Below are 19,999 nucleotides of genomic sequence, written 5' to 3'. Positions count from 1 at the left end.
AGTAGATGTTGTTGGTAATAGTAATGGTTTGACCTGGACACATGGTTTGGAGTGACTTTTTTCTTTTATACCTATCTGCCATTTTTCCTATTAGATAAGGGCAAGCTTTCTATGCTTCCCCTACAACATAAAACTTATATACTTCCCCTTATCCAACCGTCCATTCTAAATGGACAGTTGAGATGGCTCTAATCACAATGTCATGTCTCGATACTGTTTTATTTTTAATTATTTTTTTACAAAATATTTTGACACCAAATTTTGGGTGTCCACTCCTCTCTTAAACCCGCAGTTGTAAAACATATAAAAAAACTAGTCCCAATAATATAAAATAACCAAAATACCCCTAAAAATTTCAAGGGGTATTTTGGTCATTATATTGTATCGAAAAATTCTTTTTAATATTTTTTTAGGTGCAGCCCATTGGGAAGGTGAAATGCACCAAATTCATAGTCACACAATTTATATAAAGAAATTAAAAATAAAGTACTCTGAAGCATCGAATCTAGATCAAACGGTGAGTGGCTCACTTGATCTAAATTGGATGGTTGGATGGAGGGGGAGGCATATATCTTCTATGTTGTAGGGGAAGTATAGAAACCATTCCCATTAGATAAATGGGTAGTGGATGTCAATCATGAAGGGGAAGTTCTATAGGACAGTTGTGAGACCAGCTTTGCTTTATGGGGCAAAATGTTGGGCGGTTAAGAAACAACATACCCTATAAGATGGGTGTCGTTGAGATGAGAATGTTGAGATGTACGAGTGGAAAGACAAAAAAGGATAGAATTCGGAATGAGTTCATTTGAGGGAACTTAGGGGTGGCTCCAATAGGCAATAAGAGGAGGGCTCGACATATGCAATGCAGACCCAATACAACACTTATTAGGAGGTGCAATTTGATTCAAGTGGAATGGAAGGCTCTAAAAGGGCAAAGGGTAGGCCCATAGTTGTTGGGAGCGGGAGCGGGAGCGGGTACGGGTGCGAGTGTGGGAGCCTAGATCGGCACTTAGCTAAAGCTCCGTACCCTTGGAGCACTTGGGAGCATTGCTCAGGGAGCAACCTAGAAGCAATCTTGTATATATTAACTACATCTACATGTATATGGAAGTGCAGGGGAAGCACCCCAAATATATATATATATATATAAGAGGAGTGACTTCATATAACGGTTGTATAGTAATCTAATGAAACAATCTTCAAAAACCATGTTATGGCCATTTGTTTGATCCAAATTTTAAAATATACACTCTTTTTTTCTCACAAAAAAAATATATATACACTCTTTTCATTCTAATGAATAATCACAAAAAAAAAAAAATTGAAAACATAACCTAGAAAGTGTTATTTTAGCCCAATTAACGTAGGCCGTCCATTTTGGTGAGATGCTTAGATCTAGCCTTTAGGATCATTTTTTTTCCAAATTTTTAGATAACTTTCTTGTCATTTCAAGGCCTAGATCTTGAAATTTACTAAATGGACGATCTAGATTCATTATTGGAGATGAATCATTTTGACTATATATAAATTGTAAATTAACATTTTCTTTTTAGATTGATTATTGAGATGAATAGAGTGTGCAAAATTTGGGTCATACAAATACCACAAACATGGTTTTCTAGAACTGTGGTTTCATTATATTATAATGGCATAGCGACATGATATCATTTCCCCATATATATATATATATATATATATATATATATATATATATTGCCTCCTACGCAACAGATATGGGGAAAAATGAAGATTTTTTTGGAGGATTAAAGACTGCTGCGGAGCTAGCATGTCTGTGGCGGTACCCCCGTCACGAGCATAGCATGTCCATGGCGGCGGAAACGCCACGGACCACGCGTCGCAAGTTGCAGCTCCATTCAATAAACTGCCATCGACATAGCCTGTCCATGGGGGGGCAAAACACTGTTCAAATTGCCTATAAGCGTTTTTAATATATATATATATATATATATATATATATATATATATATATATAAACCACTTCCTTTAAAAATAAAAGTATGAACACGAGAGAGACATAAGCGAGGCATGTAGTCCAAATAGTACATTTTGTATTACTAATAACATGAGAAAGTGGACTTGAGAATTTCTCATGGTCTACTTTGAAATCCTCCTTTTTTTAATCATCTCATGCATGATAGGCATCCTTTCAATTTCCACTAGTTCAAGAAAATAATTTATGTAGATGTATCCTTTTCACTCTACAGCTATTACTATATTTCTTTTTATAGCTTTTGAATTTGTCTTCCATCTTAAGCCTCACATAGGAATATTTGTTGAGGCGTGTTTCAACATTCAACCAAATGCATATGGGAATTGGGTCCCTCACTTCACTAATAAGAATTAACATGTCACTTCATGTGAATTGTTGTTTTATGTAAACTTATTCTCACTTTAAGATGAATCTTCTCTTGAGTCACCTTCCAAATCATTGTTAGCACTTAGCAGCGTTTGTACTTGCATCAAATAAAACTCACATGATATGACAATTCTGCTAGCTTCCCAAAACGAGGGAACACAGTAATTAGGTCCGAATTGTTCCAGCATTCATGCAAATTGAATTGGACAAGATATTGTGACATTGTGTCTCATTTTTTGTCTAAGATGCCCTTTTGTAGGGATTGTAGTTCTTCAAATTTAGTTATCTCGTGCATTATTTGTGAAATTCATTTATGTTTGGAGTTCAATTTTACCGAACTTGTACCTGAATTAAGGTCTGCTCTTCAAACTAGCAAACTTTTTGGGAGAGGTGCAACTATGCAGTGGAAGACCCTAAACAGCCTCACTATTCTTCAAGCTACTATAGACTCAATGTTTCTAATGAGCAATCTCAATACGGATTGTGACATACATGACCAGATTGATTTCAAGTTAATTAAACCCTGGTAATGCAAATTCCAGAATAATGTCTTATAACATGTTAATCATATTTCGATCTCGAACTCTAATTTACGTGGGGTACAGAATGTCTTCTGATTTAGGAAATGGGACGAAGGGGTTGTGGTCAAGAATAAAGAGGAGGGTAGGTAATGATGGTGGAGTTAACGTCATGGTTGCTTGAGAACTTTCAAGCCTGGTCATGGAGTGAGGTACTGCTTGCTTGGATCACCATGATTTGACATTCATTCGAGGAGGTCTTATGATGGCCCTAAATTATAATAAATCTATAATATACTGTTAATATATTACTAATTCTATATTGTTAATATAAATAATGTGATATTATTGTTAATATACCATAATTTATTGATACACCATTTCTTAACATTTGATGGTTCATTTTCATTGCGGTGGACCTTTGGTCTACCTCTCTCTATTTGATGTTTTTACATGACGCTTTTGTTTTGTAGCACCTTGTGGCAGCTTTACACCCCACTCTATTGTTTATAAGACACCTTGCACTGAGGTGTACCATTTTTACAAAAAAAAAAAAAAGAAGAAGCTCTCTCTCTCCTATTTTAATCTCCTCTCAATCTCTCTCCTATTTTAATCTTCTCAACCTTCTCTTTCTCTCTGCATGCATTTTGAAACCATCCCACTGAAAACCCAAAACCTTGTTCCTCCATGGTGGGAATCTTGGGCTATCGTTGGTGTCAACTGAAAACCCAAAACCTTTTAAATATCGTAAGTTTTATGGGTAAGTGGCTTCATTGTTCCTATAAAATCATTGTTTGAAGAAAATTAATATTTTTATAATAATCCCAGAGATATTTCTACATTTAAGTGTAATATTTCCAAAACTGCAAGTTCTATGTATTTCTGTATTTAATTGTAATACTTGCAGCATAAATTCTAGATACTGTAAATGTTATATGCAAGTATATGCAAATGTTATGTACAAGGGTTATGTGCACGTATTATGTAAAAGTGTTATGTGCACGTGTTATGTACGAGGGTTATGTGCACGTGTTATGTACAAGTGTTATATGCATGTGTTATGAGCAAGTGTTATGTGTAAATACAAATGTTATGTGCAAGTGTTATGTGCAAGTAATTACTATGAATTGCTTCATATGAATTCATATTAATGAATTTAAGAATATTTTGAAAATACGATATTGTTGTTTCCTGATATCTACTACATTGATATATGGCCCGCAATTGACATAATAAAGTCTTTTGAATTTATATGCATGATACTATGACATAGTGATGTCCCTTGTGACTATATGTATGATATAGGAATGTTGATGTTTCTTGGGATTACATATGAGACATGCTTGTGATAAGATATGTGTGCATGGCAACATGCCTCTGATAAGGTATGTGTGCATGGTAACATGTTTCTGATAAGATATGTGTGCATATGTGTGTATGGAAACATGCTTCTAATGAGATATGTGTGCACAACAACATGCTTCTGATGAGATATGTGTGTATGGAAACAAGCTTCTGATGAGATATGTGTGCATGGCAACATGCTAAGATATGATATGAGCGCATGGAGATATGCCTTTGTTATGATCTGATGGGATATTCAAATTTCAAAATTTGTCAGTGTTCACACAACAAGTAAACTCTCAAGGCACAAGTTCCAAGTTAAGTGAGAGGGTTTGCTCACATGATTGACCGTGCTATTCTATTACCACATAACGATCCACTAAGCTCTATCCCACAAAGGTTTCACAGTCATTGAGTTGGACACAGCACAATCCATTTATAGAGGTAATTTGGTCATTTTTATCATTTTGATAATTTTTAAATAGTTTAAGTGCACGAAGGCACACACACCCACAAAATTTCAGGTCAATCTAGTTTGTAGAAAAAAATTTAAAATTCAAACACTATCAGACAATCATGCTCATCTGATGGACCTTGGATGGTGATGAGCCATGAATGATATACTGTAACTGACTTTCAAACACTATAAGATAATCATGATCATTTAATGGACTTTGGATGGTGATGAGCCATGAATGATATTTTGTAATTGACCTTGCTTGTCTATCTCCTCAATGGGATGAAGATCCCCTGCAATGGACCTACCACTATCTTAGAGACCTCCTTGTTGTTCCTGCCTAACTAGGATGCATGGTGCTGCAATATGGGTTTATTCATGTTGGATATAAAAAGCAAATATGGAACCACAGTAAATTATTTGTGTAGCCATGTCTGCATTTATATCCTTGAACATGAGAACAATATTTGCTACTCCTTTTGAAGCACTTGACTGCCGAACTTCAATTTCCATGAATAACTTGCAAATGTTGGGAAACTTATTCCCCATATGAGTGAGGACCTTAAACTTTCACTTAACTCATCTCAAGCGTGGTTAAACTTTTCTTTAACTCGTCCCAAGCTTGGTTAAAGGAGGCGGGTTACGTTAAGTACGCAGCCATCATTAAACTTTGCCACATTTATCATGAATTTTGAACCTGTGTTATATGCGTAAGACAAGAATGGAAATAATTAGGAATAAATACATACGAGGGAACTTAGGTGTCGCATTAATAGGCGAGAAGATGAGGTAAAGAAGACTTTAGGTGCATTGTGTTTGTGCAATGTAAACCTAATATAGCACTTGTTAGGAGGTGCAATTTGGTTCAAGTGGAAAGCTCTAAAAGGGCAAGGGGAAGGCCTAAAAGGATATGGATAGTAAGTAATAAGAAAAGATATGGTGCCTTCTAGCCTTATTGGGGGTATGACCGTTGATGGAGAAGCATAGAGGAATAGGATTCATGTGGTGGATGATGATCTTCCATGCATCATTTATCTTCTTAAAAGCCTCACAAGCTCCCTTACACCCTTCTAGAAACTACTCCTCCAATGCTAAAAAAAACAGAGGTAGGTACCTAGGTGACTAGGGGTCATGGTCGTCTAGGCTGGAGTCCAAGAACCTACGGAGCCCTAGTTTGAGTTATGGGCTTCAAGCCCTCTGGGAAGTTCATAGCGGCAGTTCATGGACATTGAAACCCCTAAAATGTTCCCCAAACACCTTTGAATGTCATTTTTTAGAGCTTTTGCATCTTATGTTGTTATTTAATTGCTACTTGAAATTTATACATGAATTAGATTGAAACTTGAATTTGAAATGCCATAACTTTATGAGGTTTACTGGCTCCAAATCCATAAAAAGTTGCATTTCATTGTTCATTATCAACATTGGACAATAGGTAACTCTAAGGCAAAGTTAACACATTAAAAAGAAAATGGCAAACAAAACTCAAAATAATGAACCATTAAAACATGAGGCGTGATGTTCGCATTGGATCAACTCAGTATTATATATTCATCATCACACCTTAATAGAAGATGATGACGATTCCATTGCCATCATCATTAGAGTCATCCCCCTTCTCAACATACTCATCTTTGTCCCTTGCGTCCTCCGAGTTTGCTTCTTGCTCTTCATGCTACTCTCTCACTCTCATCAACCTGTCCCCTTCCTTTGGGATTTAGATCTAGTGGTTTGCACATAGCTCAATGGTGTCCTAGAACCTTATGAACTTGGCTCGATGTCAATCTCTCTCAAGGGCGTACCTAATTATCCCCATCATCAACCATCCACTCGCTACTATCATTCACATTATCAACAACAAGAGCCTCCCTATCATTGTGATCCTGATACTGCTCCTTTAGCTTTGGTAATATTGAATGAAGACAATGTTATTCAATCTCGTTTTCTCAATTTTGTTCCTCTTCTTTGTATAGACATATTAAATAAATGTTTAATCAACAATTCGAACTTTAAAAAACATAATATAAGTTTGGGACAAACTAGGAGAATTATGGACTAATGGACTATGAATGAACTTTGATACTTTTTTCTTTTATTTTAAGTATCTAAAACATGAGGTTTAGGTTCATATGCAACCTAAAACCCATTTGAACCATTTTTGAGTGAGAGAAACCTCAAAAAAATTGGTATATTGTGATTTTCATAGGATCGAAGGTTTTCTCAAAGTTTTGAGAAATCGATCTAAACATCGCCTTTTTAGTTTAGATATAGTTTTGGAGATTTTATAGGTTTATTAAGAGCCTTTTTAGAAGATTTTGAGATTGGAGGACATCTCAAAGGTGAAAGTTTGAAATCGAGCAATCAAGGTTAGTTAATTTTGTTTTTTTTGTATTTATTTTAAATTGCATTGTTTATTTTAAAATGTCTTTTTTGAGATCCAATAGAAGTGAAGATTCGGGTTGGAAATATGGCTATAACCTGAATCCTTTAATTATGTTTATGCAAGTTGTAACCATGTATGGACTATGGATATGGATTTATGAACATTGATTTTTTAGTTTTTTAATTTTAAGTATCTAAAATATGAGGTTTAAGTTTGATATCACACCTAAACCCCATTTGAACCATTTTAGAGAGAGAAACCTCAAGGCAATTGGTATTTTGGTGATTTCCATTGAATCGAAGGGTTTCTCAAAGTTCTGAGAATTCGATCCAAACATCACCTTTTGAGTTTAGATTTAGTTTTAGAGATTTTTTAGGACTATTAGAGGGTTGTTTTAGAAGATTTTGAGATAGGAAAACATCAAAGGTGGGTAGTTTGAAGATCGAGCTACCAAGGTTAGTGAAAATTTTTTGTTTTTTAGATTGCGTGGATTATTTTAAGATATCTTCTTTGAGATCGAATATAAGTGAATATTCGGGTTGGAAATATGGCTATAACCTGAATCCTTAGTTTGTATATGTAAATTGTAACTATGTATGGACTATGGATATGGATTTATGGAGTATGGAGGAGTGTATGTGGAGCTGTGGACTATGGACGTTTTATATGTTCTATGTGTCACTTATTTCTTCTTTTCTTGATGATGAATTAATGTCATCTGTCTTGGATTACATTTTCCTATTTTTACTGTGTATGGACTATGGAGTGCATGGAGTTTGGATTGTGGTATGGACTATGGAGTATGGTCTAATACTCCAATGTCTAATGGTTTAAAGTTTGAACTTTGATTTTTGAATACGAAATGTATGGAATTATGGACTAATGGACTACAGATGGACATTGATATTTTTTTTTAAATTTTAACTGTCTAAAACATGAGGTTTAGTTTGATATCACACCTAAACCCATTTGATCCATTTTAGAGAGAGAGAAATCTCAATAAAATTGGTATTTTGTGATTTCCATTGAATCCAAGGATTTCTCAAAGTTTCGAGAAATTGCTCCAAACATCATCCTTTGAGTTTATATTTAGTTTTGGAGATTGTTTAGGACTTATTAGAGGGTTTTGTAGAAGATTTTGAGATTATACAACATCTCAAAAGTGGTAGTTTGAAGATCAAGCAATCAAGGTTACTGAAAATTTTTGTTGTTTAGACTGTGTGGATTATTTTAAGATGTCTTATTCGAGATACGATAGAAGTGGTGGTTTGGGTTGGAAAGGTGGCTATAACCAGAATCCTTTAGTTATGTGCGTGTAAGTTGTAACTAAGTATGGACTATGGATATGGACTTCTTGAGTATGGAGGAGTGCATGTGGAGTTGTGGACTACGAACATTTGATATGTCCTATGTGTTATGTATTTCCTTTTCTTGATGATGAATCGATGTCTTCTGTCTTGGATTATATTTTCCTATTTTTACTGTGTATGGACTATGGACTACATTTCGTTTTGATTATGATATGGACTATGGAGTGTGGTCTAATACTCTAATGTCTAATGATTTGAAGTTTGAAGTTTGAACTTTGAACTTTGATTTTTGAATGCGAAAGGCATGGAATTATAGACTAATGGACTATGGATGAACTTTGATTTATTTTTTTTCGTTTTAAGTATTTAGAACATGAGGTTTAGGTTCATTTCAAACCTAAACCCCATTTGTAAAAGCTAAAAAAAATTGATATTTTGTTATTTCCATATGAAGGTGGAAATCTGAAGATCGAGCAATTAAGGTTAGCGAAAACTTTTATTTTTTATATTACATGGATTATTTGAAGATGTCTTCTTTGGGATCTAATAGAAGTGGTGATTCCAATTGGAAAGTTGGATATAACCCGAGCCCTTTAGTTATGTGTATGTAAGTTGTACCTATGTATGGATACTAGATATGGACTTATGGAACATTTGATATGTCCTATGCGTTATTTATTTCCTTTTCTTGATGATGAATCTATGTCTTTCGCCTTGGGTTATATTTTCCTATTTTTACTATGTATGGATTATGGTGTGCATGGAGTTTGGATTATGGTACAGACTATGGTGTATGGTCTAATACTCTAATGTCTAATGGTTTGAAGTTTGAACGTTGATCTTTGATTTTTGAATTTGAAATGTATGAAATTATGGACTAATGGACTATGGATGGACTATATATTACGTATTCTTAAAGTGATATATGTCTCAATATGTTTTCTAATTTTTTCACAGAATCTAGCCCTAAAACAGTTGGACTGTTGAGTCCTATGCTTGGTATTCAATTTACCTAACTGTAGGGGCCTCACAAGCCGTGAGTTCAATTCCTCTTCTATAAGTTTGAGAAAAGGACCATACTTAGCTTCATCATTGCCTAATATTTTTTTATTTCATCCTTGGAAATCCAATTGCTTTATAAATATGATCTGTTACAAGTTCCTTCTCACTATCAATCAACTGCAATACCTTCACTAATAGCCTAAAATTACCTAATGCATAGAACCCTAGTCCTAATTCGTGAATCCAAAACAATATTAACTACTGCTTTCCCATTTTCCCTCTTGGCCCACTTGCTTTTGGTCAACCCTAAGTCCTTGCATACAATTATCAAAAGGAGTTGACTCGTGTTGTGCATCACATCTCATCCAGGCGTGCCTTTTTTTTTACGAGGCATTATTGTACAGCCTTTATAGTGCAATAATTCTCCATCTTTTCACTTTCTTTGTTTGGTAGCTTGGTATTGATCATTCTTTAAATTATTTGTATTCATCAATCATCAAATTTTAGTTTATTTAGTTTGTTTAGAGTACCATAGATCCAGCTGTAAGGAGTTGTCTTGCTCTCAAATTTCCGTAATTTTGTTTTCTAATACCTTTATCTGGAAAGAAATCATGCATCCGACTTTGTTATGTGCACATGAGAGTAAGAGTGTACACATTAGTGCATGGTATATTCCTCCACTTATATTAGGTGTGTTCAGATTATTGTTTGAACACGATTTTTATTATAAGATACATTCTGTTGTACATGGCATCTCATCAAGGTGGACGTACTTGTTTTTAAGGCTTTGTTGAACCTCTTTTAGAGTGAAAAAATTCCATCATTTTAATGTAGATGCTATGTTTCCAGTCGTATATAGCTGTCATGCTCTCAAAATCCCATAATTTTTCTTTCTTTAATTGTTTATCTTGGAGATAACATGGATGGTGAGAAATTGAGGTACACTTAACCTTACTATGTGCACATAAATGCATTAATATATGCATGCGTGTCCTTTGTTGTTGTAATTGTTATTCTTGTAGATATAGTATGGATCTCCTCAAATTCAAAGAAATTGTTGGTATTCAACAAATTCTTATGCAGTACCTCAAGAATAAAAAACCTGGAAAGACCTTTTTTCTCGTTATTCACACTATACTGATCAAAATACAGTTGGGTCCTATGTGGTCTTCTTTAAGTGAAACGGTTTTTATTATTTGAATAACTTGTGATAACATAATTTCTTAAGTTTTCTCATTTCTTTGGTGTCTTCCTTTTTGGATCCATATACAAGGATAATTACCTCTTGTTGGTGGTGATTATAACTTTTCAGGGAGGAGTTTGATGGTAAGCTGAAGGGGATCTTGGGCTACATTGAGGATGACGTGGTGTCCACCAACTTTCTTTTGGAGTCTAGGTTTTCATAGAACAATTTATGTTAAACCCTTATGCTACTTGCAGGAACGCTTTGATTTGTTTGGGTTTGGTCCAAATTATAGGGTTTTTAGACACAACCATGTCTAAATCACTTAATTTGTGGCCATTACAATGCAGTTGTGGTCATAGTTTGGGAGCTAGGGTTTGGAAGAGGAGAAATGGAAGGAGAAGTAATATTTAAGGATATAAGGAGATATTACTGTGATATCTGTGGAATTTGCAGGTCTAAGAAGTCTCTGATAAGATCTCATATGCTTTCTGAACACAAGGTATGCATTATATAATTGCTTTCATTTAATGATTTATTCTCCATTTCTTCAATATTCCGTGTTTTTTTGGTGGAATTAACTGAATCAAGGATCAAGGGCTTTATTTTTTTCAAAGTGATCTGCTGTTTTTTTATCTAAAGCTAGCATCTTGAAAATCTGATTAATTAAATGTCCACATAATTCATTGATGATAAAAAAAAAAAACCCCAAAAAATGGGATTTGGATGCTCAAATGAAAATGCTCCATTGATTTTTTAAGCTATATCATGTAGTTCTATTTTTATTGCAGTAAACCATGGAAGTTTTTGTATTTTGATAGTAAAGTAGTTAATACAAATACAAAGTAGTTAATCTTTTTTCTTAAAGAACATGCTTCAGCTCTCACTTGGACTCTCACGGGCTCTACACCCCCAGGCCGCCTTCCCATCCCGCAGCTTAATACCTGTTTTAGTTTCCTTCTCACTTGGTTTACTTTATTTTATGTCTCTATTGTACTATCTCGTTCTCTTACTATCTCCCTCTACCTGGAGTCTGAGTGCCCATCTTGTGGGTCTTCTTTTGTTTAATAGGATTTTTCTTACTTTCATTTATAAAAGTTAACCTTTCCTCAGAAAAAAAAAAGTAGTAGTTATTACAAATACACTGTATCTCTATGGTGTTCTCCTGAAACTAACTGGAATATTGTGGTTGAATTTTTCATCTCTCTTACTTAGGATGAAGTTAATGAGGTTGAAAAAGATGAAGAGGAAATCCTGGAAAATAAAAGAATGAAGCTGGCATGTGATGAATGTGGTGCCTGCTTTCGAAAGCCAGCTCATCTTAAACAGCATAAGCAGGGCCATTGATTAGAGGTATCTTTGTAACCAACTTGCTCCTCAATTAGGATTCATTACTGCGATGGTGCTTCTCTAATCGGAAATTCGCACTGTGTTTTTCTTTTTGTAACTTCTGAGCATGATAACTCAAGCCTGTTTATTCTGGTTTTTTTTACAAACAAATTGTTATTTTCCTGTGTTTTTTTCTTACTTTTATGTGTGTAAATAGTTCTCTGTGTCAGCCATAATGGCCTTCATATTGCTATGAAATGGTCACACTGCGTTTTTCTTTTTGCAACTTCTGAGCACTAAATTCCCCTTTACTTTCATATCTTCTCTGTTATGACTCGAGCCTCTTTATTCTGGTTTTTCTTACAAACAAATTGTTGTTTTCCTTTTTAAAGTTCAAGTAAGAGGTATTTTTTCTTTTGAATTTAGTTTTGTTATGATTTTGCCCATTGAATCAATGTGGTTAAATATTATAAACCACAGAAATGGTGCAGATGCATAATAAATTTTTATTTCTTGAATCCAATAATTGATTGAATTGTCATCTAACATCATCATGAAAACTCAATTGAATTTACTTGCTGTTTATTTATGGAAATAAGATTAAGGTCTTGTAAGAAATTTGAACTTCCTGTTATGTGTGATAAGCGGGTTGAGATGGGTGTTTAGCCTGTATGGGACAATTTAACAAAATGAGCTGAATGGTGTTTTCAAAATGTACCCTTGGTATTGATAGCATTTGGAATTCTTTAATGCAGTAAATTTTATTTTTGTTGTTTATGAGGCAAGTTCTGTTTTTAATGAAAAATGGCATTGCAATTCGCTGCCTTCTCCATGGTAATTAAGGATTAAAAAGGTGTCTATGTTTTTCTTTTCTTTTTTTTTTCTTTTTTTTGTTTTTTTTTTTTTTTTTTTTGACGGTTTAGGAACCGATTGGAAAGTTCTTTTTCTTATAATGAGAACCCTTTGCATTTAAGAGGTTTTTTTTTTGAGGCGGTAAACGTTTAGAAGTTCATTTCAGAGAAAACAAAAATTCAGTTTCAAAGTTGATACTTTTTGACCCGTCTTTTGGGAACTTCCAGTTTCTTTGTTATTTTAGAGAATCAGGATTAATAGGGTTATGAGGCCTTTGTGCACTTTTTATCTCAAGGGAGTTATGGGTTCTTTTATTTAACCAATGTGCCTTGTTTGTTCTTGTGTTTAATGTAATTTGACGACTATGTTTGGTTGATTAGGTAGTTGTGTGGAGTTTGGGTTTCAGGAATTGAGTATGGCGTGTGAAGCAATGGATCCCATGTATAGAACTCCAAAATGCAAAGGGGTGGTTTTGGTCTTGATTGGACTAGTATCAGCGTGGGGGACCACCTGTGAAGCTCCATCAGCTATTGCCTTTCCACCTTATTCACGCGCAATGTATCTCAGAGATTTGTTTTTTTTATCTTTTAACTGTTACGTGTGTGTGAATCATAATTCTGGTCATTATGATGTAATCGGCAATTTTCTTGTGGCCCATGACTGTTGTGACTAGCATTTTGTAAAAAATAGAGCTGTAAGGTATTGTAATGGAGTTTTAGTGGTGTTTCCTGTTCATTCTTGTGTATTGGACATCCTTTTCTTTGAAATTAACTATGTCTTGGATGCTCCCAAGATGTTCATAATATGCTCTTCAGACTTTGTGGAATGACATTTATAGCATTTCTAACATATGCCCTACTTCAATTGTGGCAGAGACCATTTACTTGCCCTGTAGATGGTTGCCATAGCAGTTATAGGAGGAAAGATCACTTCACCCGACATTTACTTAAGCACAAGGGGAAACTTTTAACTTTTTGAGTGTCATGTGAATAACTGTAATCACAAATTCACTTACCAGGGTAATGTAACGGCCACATAGAAGAACATCATGATGAAGATTCTCCATTATGTAGTGGACAGAATCCTCTGCCACATGTATGTCAGGAACCTTAATGTAGTGGACAGGGGTTGTGGTCAAGTTTAAAGAGGAGGGTAGGTAGTGATAGTTGAGTTGACTGCTTGGTTGCTTGAGAACTTTCAAGCTTGGTTAGGGAGTGAGGTACTGCTTGCTTGGATCACCATGATTTGACATTCTTTCAGGGAGGTCTGAACTAGGTGGACAGATGATCTGTGGGAATGGAAAGATGCTTTTTTCTTTTTGGTGGTGGAAGTTGTTGGAAGAGGAAGGGACTGTGAGGCTGCAAGGGCAGTGAACCAAAAGGCTAGGTTGCGGATGGTAAGGTTAGGGAATGCTGCAGGTGTGGTGTAAACTGTAAGAAAACATTTCATGCTTTATAAATATTCAATAGCAAATGTGATAGTACAAACTAGTGGAAAACGTAGCATCACAATAGGAAGAAGTCAAAGGCAATCTTCATGTACAACATGCTAACAAGTTTATAGTTGTTAGCTAACCATTTAACCACTTGTTTGAAAATTCCAACCAATTTCCCAGAAGAGTAGGAGACACTGTTCTGGTTTCTTTGTTTTACCTACTGCAACAAGTAAAAATGATACCAAGATGGATGATTGCTTATCAAGTGAAAATGACAAAAACTTGATAATATGAAGGAACTCAACTCCCCAAAATAAAGGTTTCAGAAACCAGCATGATTCTGCCACACAAAATTAAGGGGAATGCTTCACCTTTATGTCACCTCTCGGCACTACCAAGCATTTCCACACTTACCTATATATCTCCAATATCTCCTCCAAGCTAGCCAAGCATTTTGCACATGCACCCCATGATTTTTCATGCATTTCTCGGGGTAAAACATTTGAAGTATTCATTAGAGTTTTCCACAGAATTTTCGGCACACATCTAAATGCTTTCATTTTCATAAAAGATTCCCTATTATGGCATCATATTCTATGTACCTATTCCGATCATGGGGACCAAGTTTTACTAACTTCTTTTCTCTTTTTCAAGACTACACAAGAAATTGCATTTCCAATTGAAATTTATCAACCGAAAGACGATACCTTTTTTCATGGTACTAAAAAGCAAATTTTCAACAAATTGTTCAGTGACCAGTCTGACATGATAATGAGATGAGCCAAAAACAACCATCCAGAAGGTAGACACACAATGCCCGAAGCTTTCAATTTCAGTCACAAGGACCTACTGCTCTTTCCTACAATCACTTAGTGCACATCATCCGGATCCTCCGTAGTAGTCAGAAACATTGGGCGGTCTTATAACCCCTTCTTGTATATGATACACTGACTGTATTTTTCCAGTCCACTTCTTATGCAGTAATCCAATGTTAACCTTTCTCAAAAAAAAACTCTTTTTGCCGATACGCACAAGTACCACCACAACACAAAACTTTGTCACTGCAGCGTCATTTATGCTGTCATTCCCCATACTCCCACCTCTCACTCACTGGCGTCTAAAACTCTCACCCAAGAGGCTCATAAACATGATCAATCAACAAAAAAATGTAGACCTAGCTTTACAATTCTTTGACCATGCTGCGAAATATCACCCCAATTTCTTTCATAATCCTGATACTTATCATATGATCATAGAGAAATTAGCCATGGCTAGGGATTTGAATTCCATGGAAATTATACTCAAAGAGCTAAAGGATTCCAGAATTTCAGTGAAATAGCATTCATAGATATTATTCCAAACTATGGCTTTGCAAACAAGCCCAAGTTGGCCTTGCAGTCCTTTTTCAGGATGAATGAGTTTAGAATAAACAAGTCAGGTCTTTTAATACTCTTTTGAATGCAATGATTCAGATCTTTTAATACTCTTTTGAATGCAATGATTCAGACCAAAAGGCATGATTTGGTTAATTATATGTATTGTATAGGAATTGCAGGAAATTTGGGATATTTCCAATTGTTTTTACTTGCAATATTCTAATTAAGGCCTTGTGTTAAACGAACCCTGTGTTTCAAATTATTTTTATCTTATATGTCAAGAAGGCAAGGTTGATGAGGCTTGTATGCTATGGAAGAAGCTCTTAAAGAGGAACTGCATCCCGATAATGCTATATATAGTACACGCATATATTGGCTTTGTAAAGGCGGTAAACTTAGAGCGGCAAGGAAACTTTTTGATGAGTTTGAGAAAGGGTTTTATCCAAGGACATTGACATATAATAGAATGGGGAGTTGTGAGAGGCAGGGACATTATGGGATGATATGCTCGGCAAAGCGTGTGTTACTAAAGTTTTTCACTAGAAGGGCAAGTGAAGGTTTTAGCATATTTGGAGGAAATGCTAATTAAGGGTGCGAAGCCAATAAGTCCACTAATGCCCAACAAAGTGTGCTCCCATGATGGGGTTACACTGTTTAGGACCATAGAGGCGGGTATGTGGTCTGGGATTGTATGTGTCTTTTACGAGGACATTCATTTTTATTAACATTCTCGGTAACCAAGTCTATTTCTTTCACCCTTCAAGAATTGTACTTTTCTAGTCGGAGTTGAACTTGGGTCGTAGAGTTAATCTCATATTTGTCAGGCAAGGCACCTATCATATTTTCAGCGATGTAGTCCGCTACAACTCCAATCAAATTGCCTTTCATGAAGCTTGACATTATTGCCCTCCAATGTCATTGTCATGCGTGCATGCTGCTTATGGTGCCATGTAGAGGCTTTTAGGCACTCGACACATTTTTTTAAAAAAAGTATTCCAAATGTATATAAATATAAAAACAATACTTTGAAAGCATGTGATTTGAAATAATGGGGGAAAAAATGTGAAAAGCAAAGATTGAAACCTGGGATATTTGATATAAGATAAAAGATAAATGAAACTAGGACTTAGGATATCGCATTGCTACCCAAAAATAACTAACCACTTTGCTAAGCCAAATCTGTGTATGTGTGTGTATGAGAGAGAGAGAGAGAGAGAGAGAGAGAGGACACCCTTGCATGGGAAGCTAAAAGGTGGATATAATTCGAATAAAAAAATGGATATATTTTGCACTTTCATCATCCAAATGAAAATTTAACTATTAACTAACTATAAATGCAACTGAAGTTAAATAAACATTTAGGGAAGGCCCGAATGTGTAGAGTGTTTAGTAGGCTTTGCAACAAGTAAGTGATTCTCAAGCAATATGTTAATAAGGGGCATATTTTAGTCCACATAAGCCTCCCAATATCCATGATATCTTTACGCATGAACCCTAACTTTGCTCTCTCTCTACAGGTTTCACATTTGTCACAATCTTTCAACTCCTTGTTGTTCGCCATCATCACTGCCAAAATAAACAAAGAACCGGAGAAAAGATATATAAATCCTTATCAAGAATAATGTAAACACCAACATTCTAAATAAATGACGGTCTACAAGACTTGGATGAGTGTGCAAGGTTTTGGGCTCATGTAGACACTAAGCATGTGACACACATGTCTAACACTATAGAAACTAAGATACTTTAATCGCTTAAAATCCCGCCTCCCGACCCGTCGAATGTATATATGAATGTGTTGTATCTAGAAGGGGCTAAGTTGCGTTTCTGACATGTATATTGGTGTATGACACTGACACTTGTACCCATGTCCTTATAACATAGATGATGGAGCTTTCTTATTTCTTAAAATTTCAAACATAAAATCTTTAGTCATTTTCTTTGATAAATCTTTAGTCATTTTCTCCGAGTGATTTCTATAATGGTAAAAATTACCTTTTCTGATCATTAGTCTCTAATTCTCTATCTCGATTTAGTTTCTCTCTATAAGATTTGTTATCTTGGTTTCTGGATTTTTCATTCATTTGTTGCAAGAATCTTTGTGTTGAAAGGGAGATATCGGAGGAGAAGCGATTTATTCAATGCCTCAGGTTGTCATCACACGCTAACTTATCCCATAAGCAAACTGGTTTAATCGCTTTGTTTATCTTATTTTTCTCTCATCTTTGTATTTATTTACTTTTAATTTTCTCTGCATTTCCTCTGAATTCAACTTTGCGTAACAACTTGATTTCTTAGTTTAAAGAGAGGCATGGATTGTCATAACATTCCCAACTTCCAATGCTTAACTTCCCTTTCAATTTTCTTTTCACCAATGATTTAACCCAACTTCCAATGCTTCATGTTCCTTTCCTCTCACAGTCGTTCCTGAAAATGAAAAATGGTGGATATAGCAGAAAAATCCTTTACTTCGTAAAAGAGGTCCATGAAAGTTATCGCTCATTTATTGAGATCCCCATCGAGCAATTCAGTGTTGTATCCTATTTGGCCAGCAATTAGGTGTATATCTCCACCGTTCAGTCGAAGTGCCAGTCAGACTTGCTGCATAGAAAGCACTATCCAATGCCCATATTTTGGAACTTTTGCCGCCTATAAATGATTGCATTGCCGAGATTGAAGGATATCTGATCCCTTCTGAGGTACTGGATTAGACTTCTGTTTGCTTCCATGCCCCGACTTTACTTCATACTGGCATCCTTTGACAGCTCTGTCTCTGACTTATGTGCACTGTTTTTTAGTGAGAAAAAGAGAATTACATTTGTAAATAGTTAGAGAGATAAAGGTTTGTATTCTTTTAGTGAGAGAAAGAGAGAACATAAAGAGATTGTAACAGAAATACAAATAGAAGAAGGATCAAGTGGAAAAGGAAAAGGTCCAGTGGTTGTCTTTCTCTCTAACTGATCATCAATAAAAGAGGATAAGGGGCATATCTGTGCAAAGTTTGAATGTGCATCTGTGTAACTCTGATAAGGCCACTATTTAATTTCTAGAGAATCATCGATGCACTTCAATTTTAAACTTTTCTGCTGCCTGACTTATGTCCTAACTCATGCTGCTCGATGTAGCCACCCTTCAACTTACTGTTATCTCCCTAATAAGAAAAATAAAATAGAAAATCTGTCTTTAGGTATCCTTGTAGAGGCAGAGGGAGACCAGCTGGTCCTTGAGATGATGATTTCTGGCTCAGGGCAGCTCTTGACCCATGTCATTCGCTTTTGTATTTTTGTGTTCTTTGATCCTTTTTATATATAGAAATGTTTTTATCCATCAAAAAAGGTACAAAGTATTTTGATGCATCACCTTAACATGGTTGAAAGGCTTGTATTATGCTAGCGTTAGTTCAATTGCGCATTTGAATCATGAGTTTGTTTTCCCCACAGCATGTATATGTTCTTGAAATATGTTATATATATATATATATATATATTTTCATCCATGTGATGGTTGTGTTAGGATGGATGGGTGTCTTGCTTAAATGTTTAGCGTTAGAAGCATTGGGAGCGGAAGACGATGTTGATAGCAAAGTTATTGCGCTGGATAACCGAACCTCTCCACATCATGCAGCCATTGAAAAGGCAAAGCTCAGGTAACCACCATTGCCATTTTCCTCTAGATATGTTTCCATCATTTGCTTTTTTTTTTTTTTTTAAAATATCAAAGCAGTTGAGAATTTGATTGAGAGAGGAAGGGAGAAGCGAACTAGACGAGTTGTTGCGCTGGATAACTGAACCTCTCCACTTCATGCAGCCATTGAAAAGGCTCAAGCAGTGCTCAGGTAACCACCACCGCCATTTTCTCAAGATATCTATCCATCTTTGGATACTCTTCTTTTCTTTTCTTTAATATCAAAGCAATACTATGATTGAGCTACTCACAGGCAGGAATTTAATGCGAGATAGGAAAGGAGAAGTGAACTAGAGTTTCTTGAGAAGGTAAGAACCTGTTTGTAGTTGTCTCACTTTACCATTCTCCTCGATACATTTGATGCGGTTGCAATCCCATTTAATAAAGAAGAATTTCCATTCTTGTGTTGTAGGGAGGCAATCCCTCTTCTTCCTATTCCTCAAAATCTTCTTCATCGGCCTTTGTGGACTCTAGCTTTGCGAACGCAATCAACCAAGCCCAAGGCAATCCTCACGAGATCCTTTAAGCGATGGGCTTCCTGATCAATGGCCTACATGAAGCCCTTGAGATAACGACTCAAGATGCCAGTATAAGTCGAAGAATGCCAAAGGTAAGGCTCCCGCCGCCAATTTAAGAGCATCTCTAGAGCTATCCAACTCTCTTTCAAAGTAAGGTACAAGAAAGGGGAACGCTCAGCTAAGGTCCTCCCCACTCCCTCGGCTCCTTAGCATTCTCGTCGCTCGACCATG

General features: G+C 35.6%; 1 protein-coding gene across 23 annotated transcripts in view; it reads left to right on the top strand.

Moving 5' to 3' along the window:
- Positions 1 to 19,999, top strand: part of LOC148779338 (uncharacterized) — a 54,483-nt gene that overhangs the window by 18,962 nt on the left and 15,522 nt on the right. For 2 of the 23 annotated variants that reach the window (XR_016048162.1, XR_016048160.1), the window contains 8 exons: positions 4,517 to 4,683; positions 10,704 to 10,787; positions 11,031 to 11,076; positions 11,790 to 11,927; positions 19,080 to 19,212; positions 19,290 to 19,401; positions 19,504 to 19,558; positions 19,663 to 19,860. Coding sequence is in view for 14 of the 23 variants with exons in the window: in XM_088856579.1 (XP_088712705.1) it covers positions 10,311 to 10,330; positions 10,704 to 10,787; positions 11,031 to 11,076; positions 11,790 to 11,921 (282 nt within the window). In the remaining 9 variants the exon portion in view is untranslated. Of the gene's footprint in view, positions 1 to 4,516; positions 4,684 to 8,843; positions 8,872 to 10,202; positions 10,331 to 10,703; positions 10,788 to 10,935; positions 11,077 to 11,789; positions 11,928 to 13,135; positions 13,559 to 17,987; positions 18,266 to 19,079; positions 19,402 to 19,503; positions 19,559 to 19,662; positions 19,861 to 19,999 lie in introns of those variants that run through there. The other 21 variants (XR_016048165.1, XR_016048164.1, XM_088856567.1 and 18 more) reach the window with 17 other exon arrangements.

This window comes from Amborella trichopoda, chromosome 13, assembly GCF_054954075.1.
Source record: "Amborella trichopoda isolate Santa Cruz 75 chromosome 13, AtrichopodaSantaCruz75HAP2 v2.0, whole genome shotgun sequence".
In the NCBI taxonomy this organism is placed as follows: domain Eukaryota; kingdom Viridiplantae; phylum Streptophyta; class Magnoliopsida; order Amborellales; family Amborellaceae; genus Amborella; species Amborella trichopoda.
Note: the sequence above shows the minus strand (reverse complement) of the source record. Positions and strands in the feature narration are given on the sequence as shown.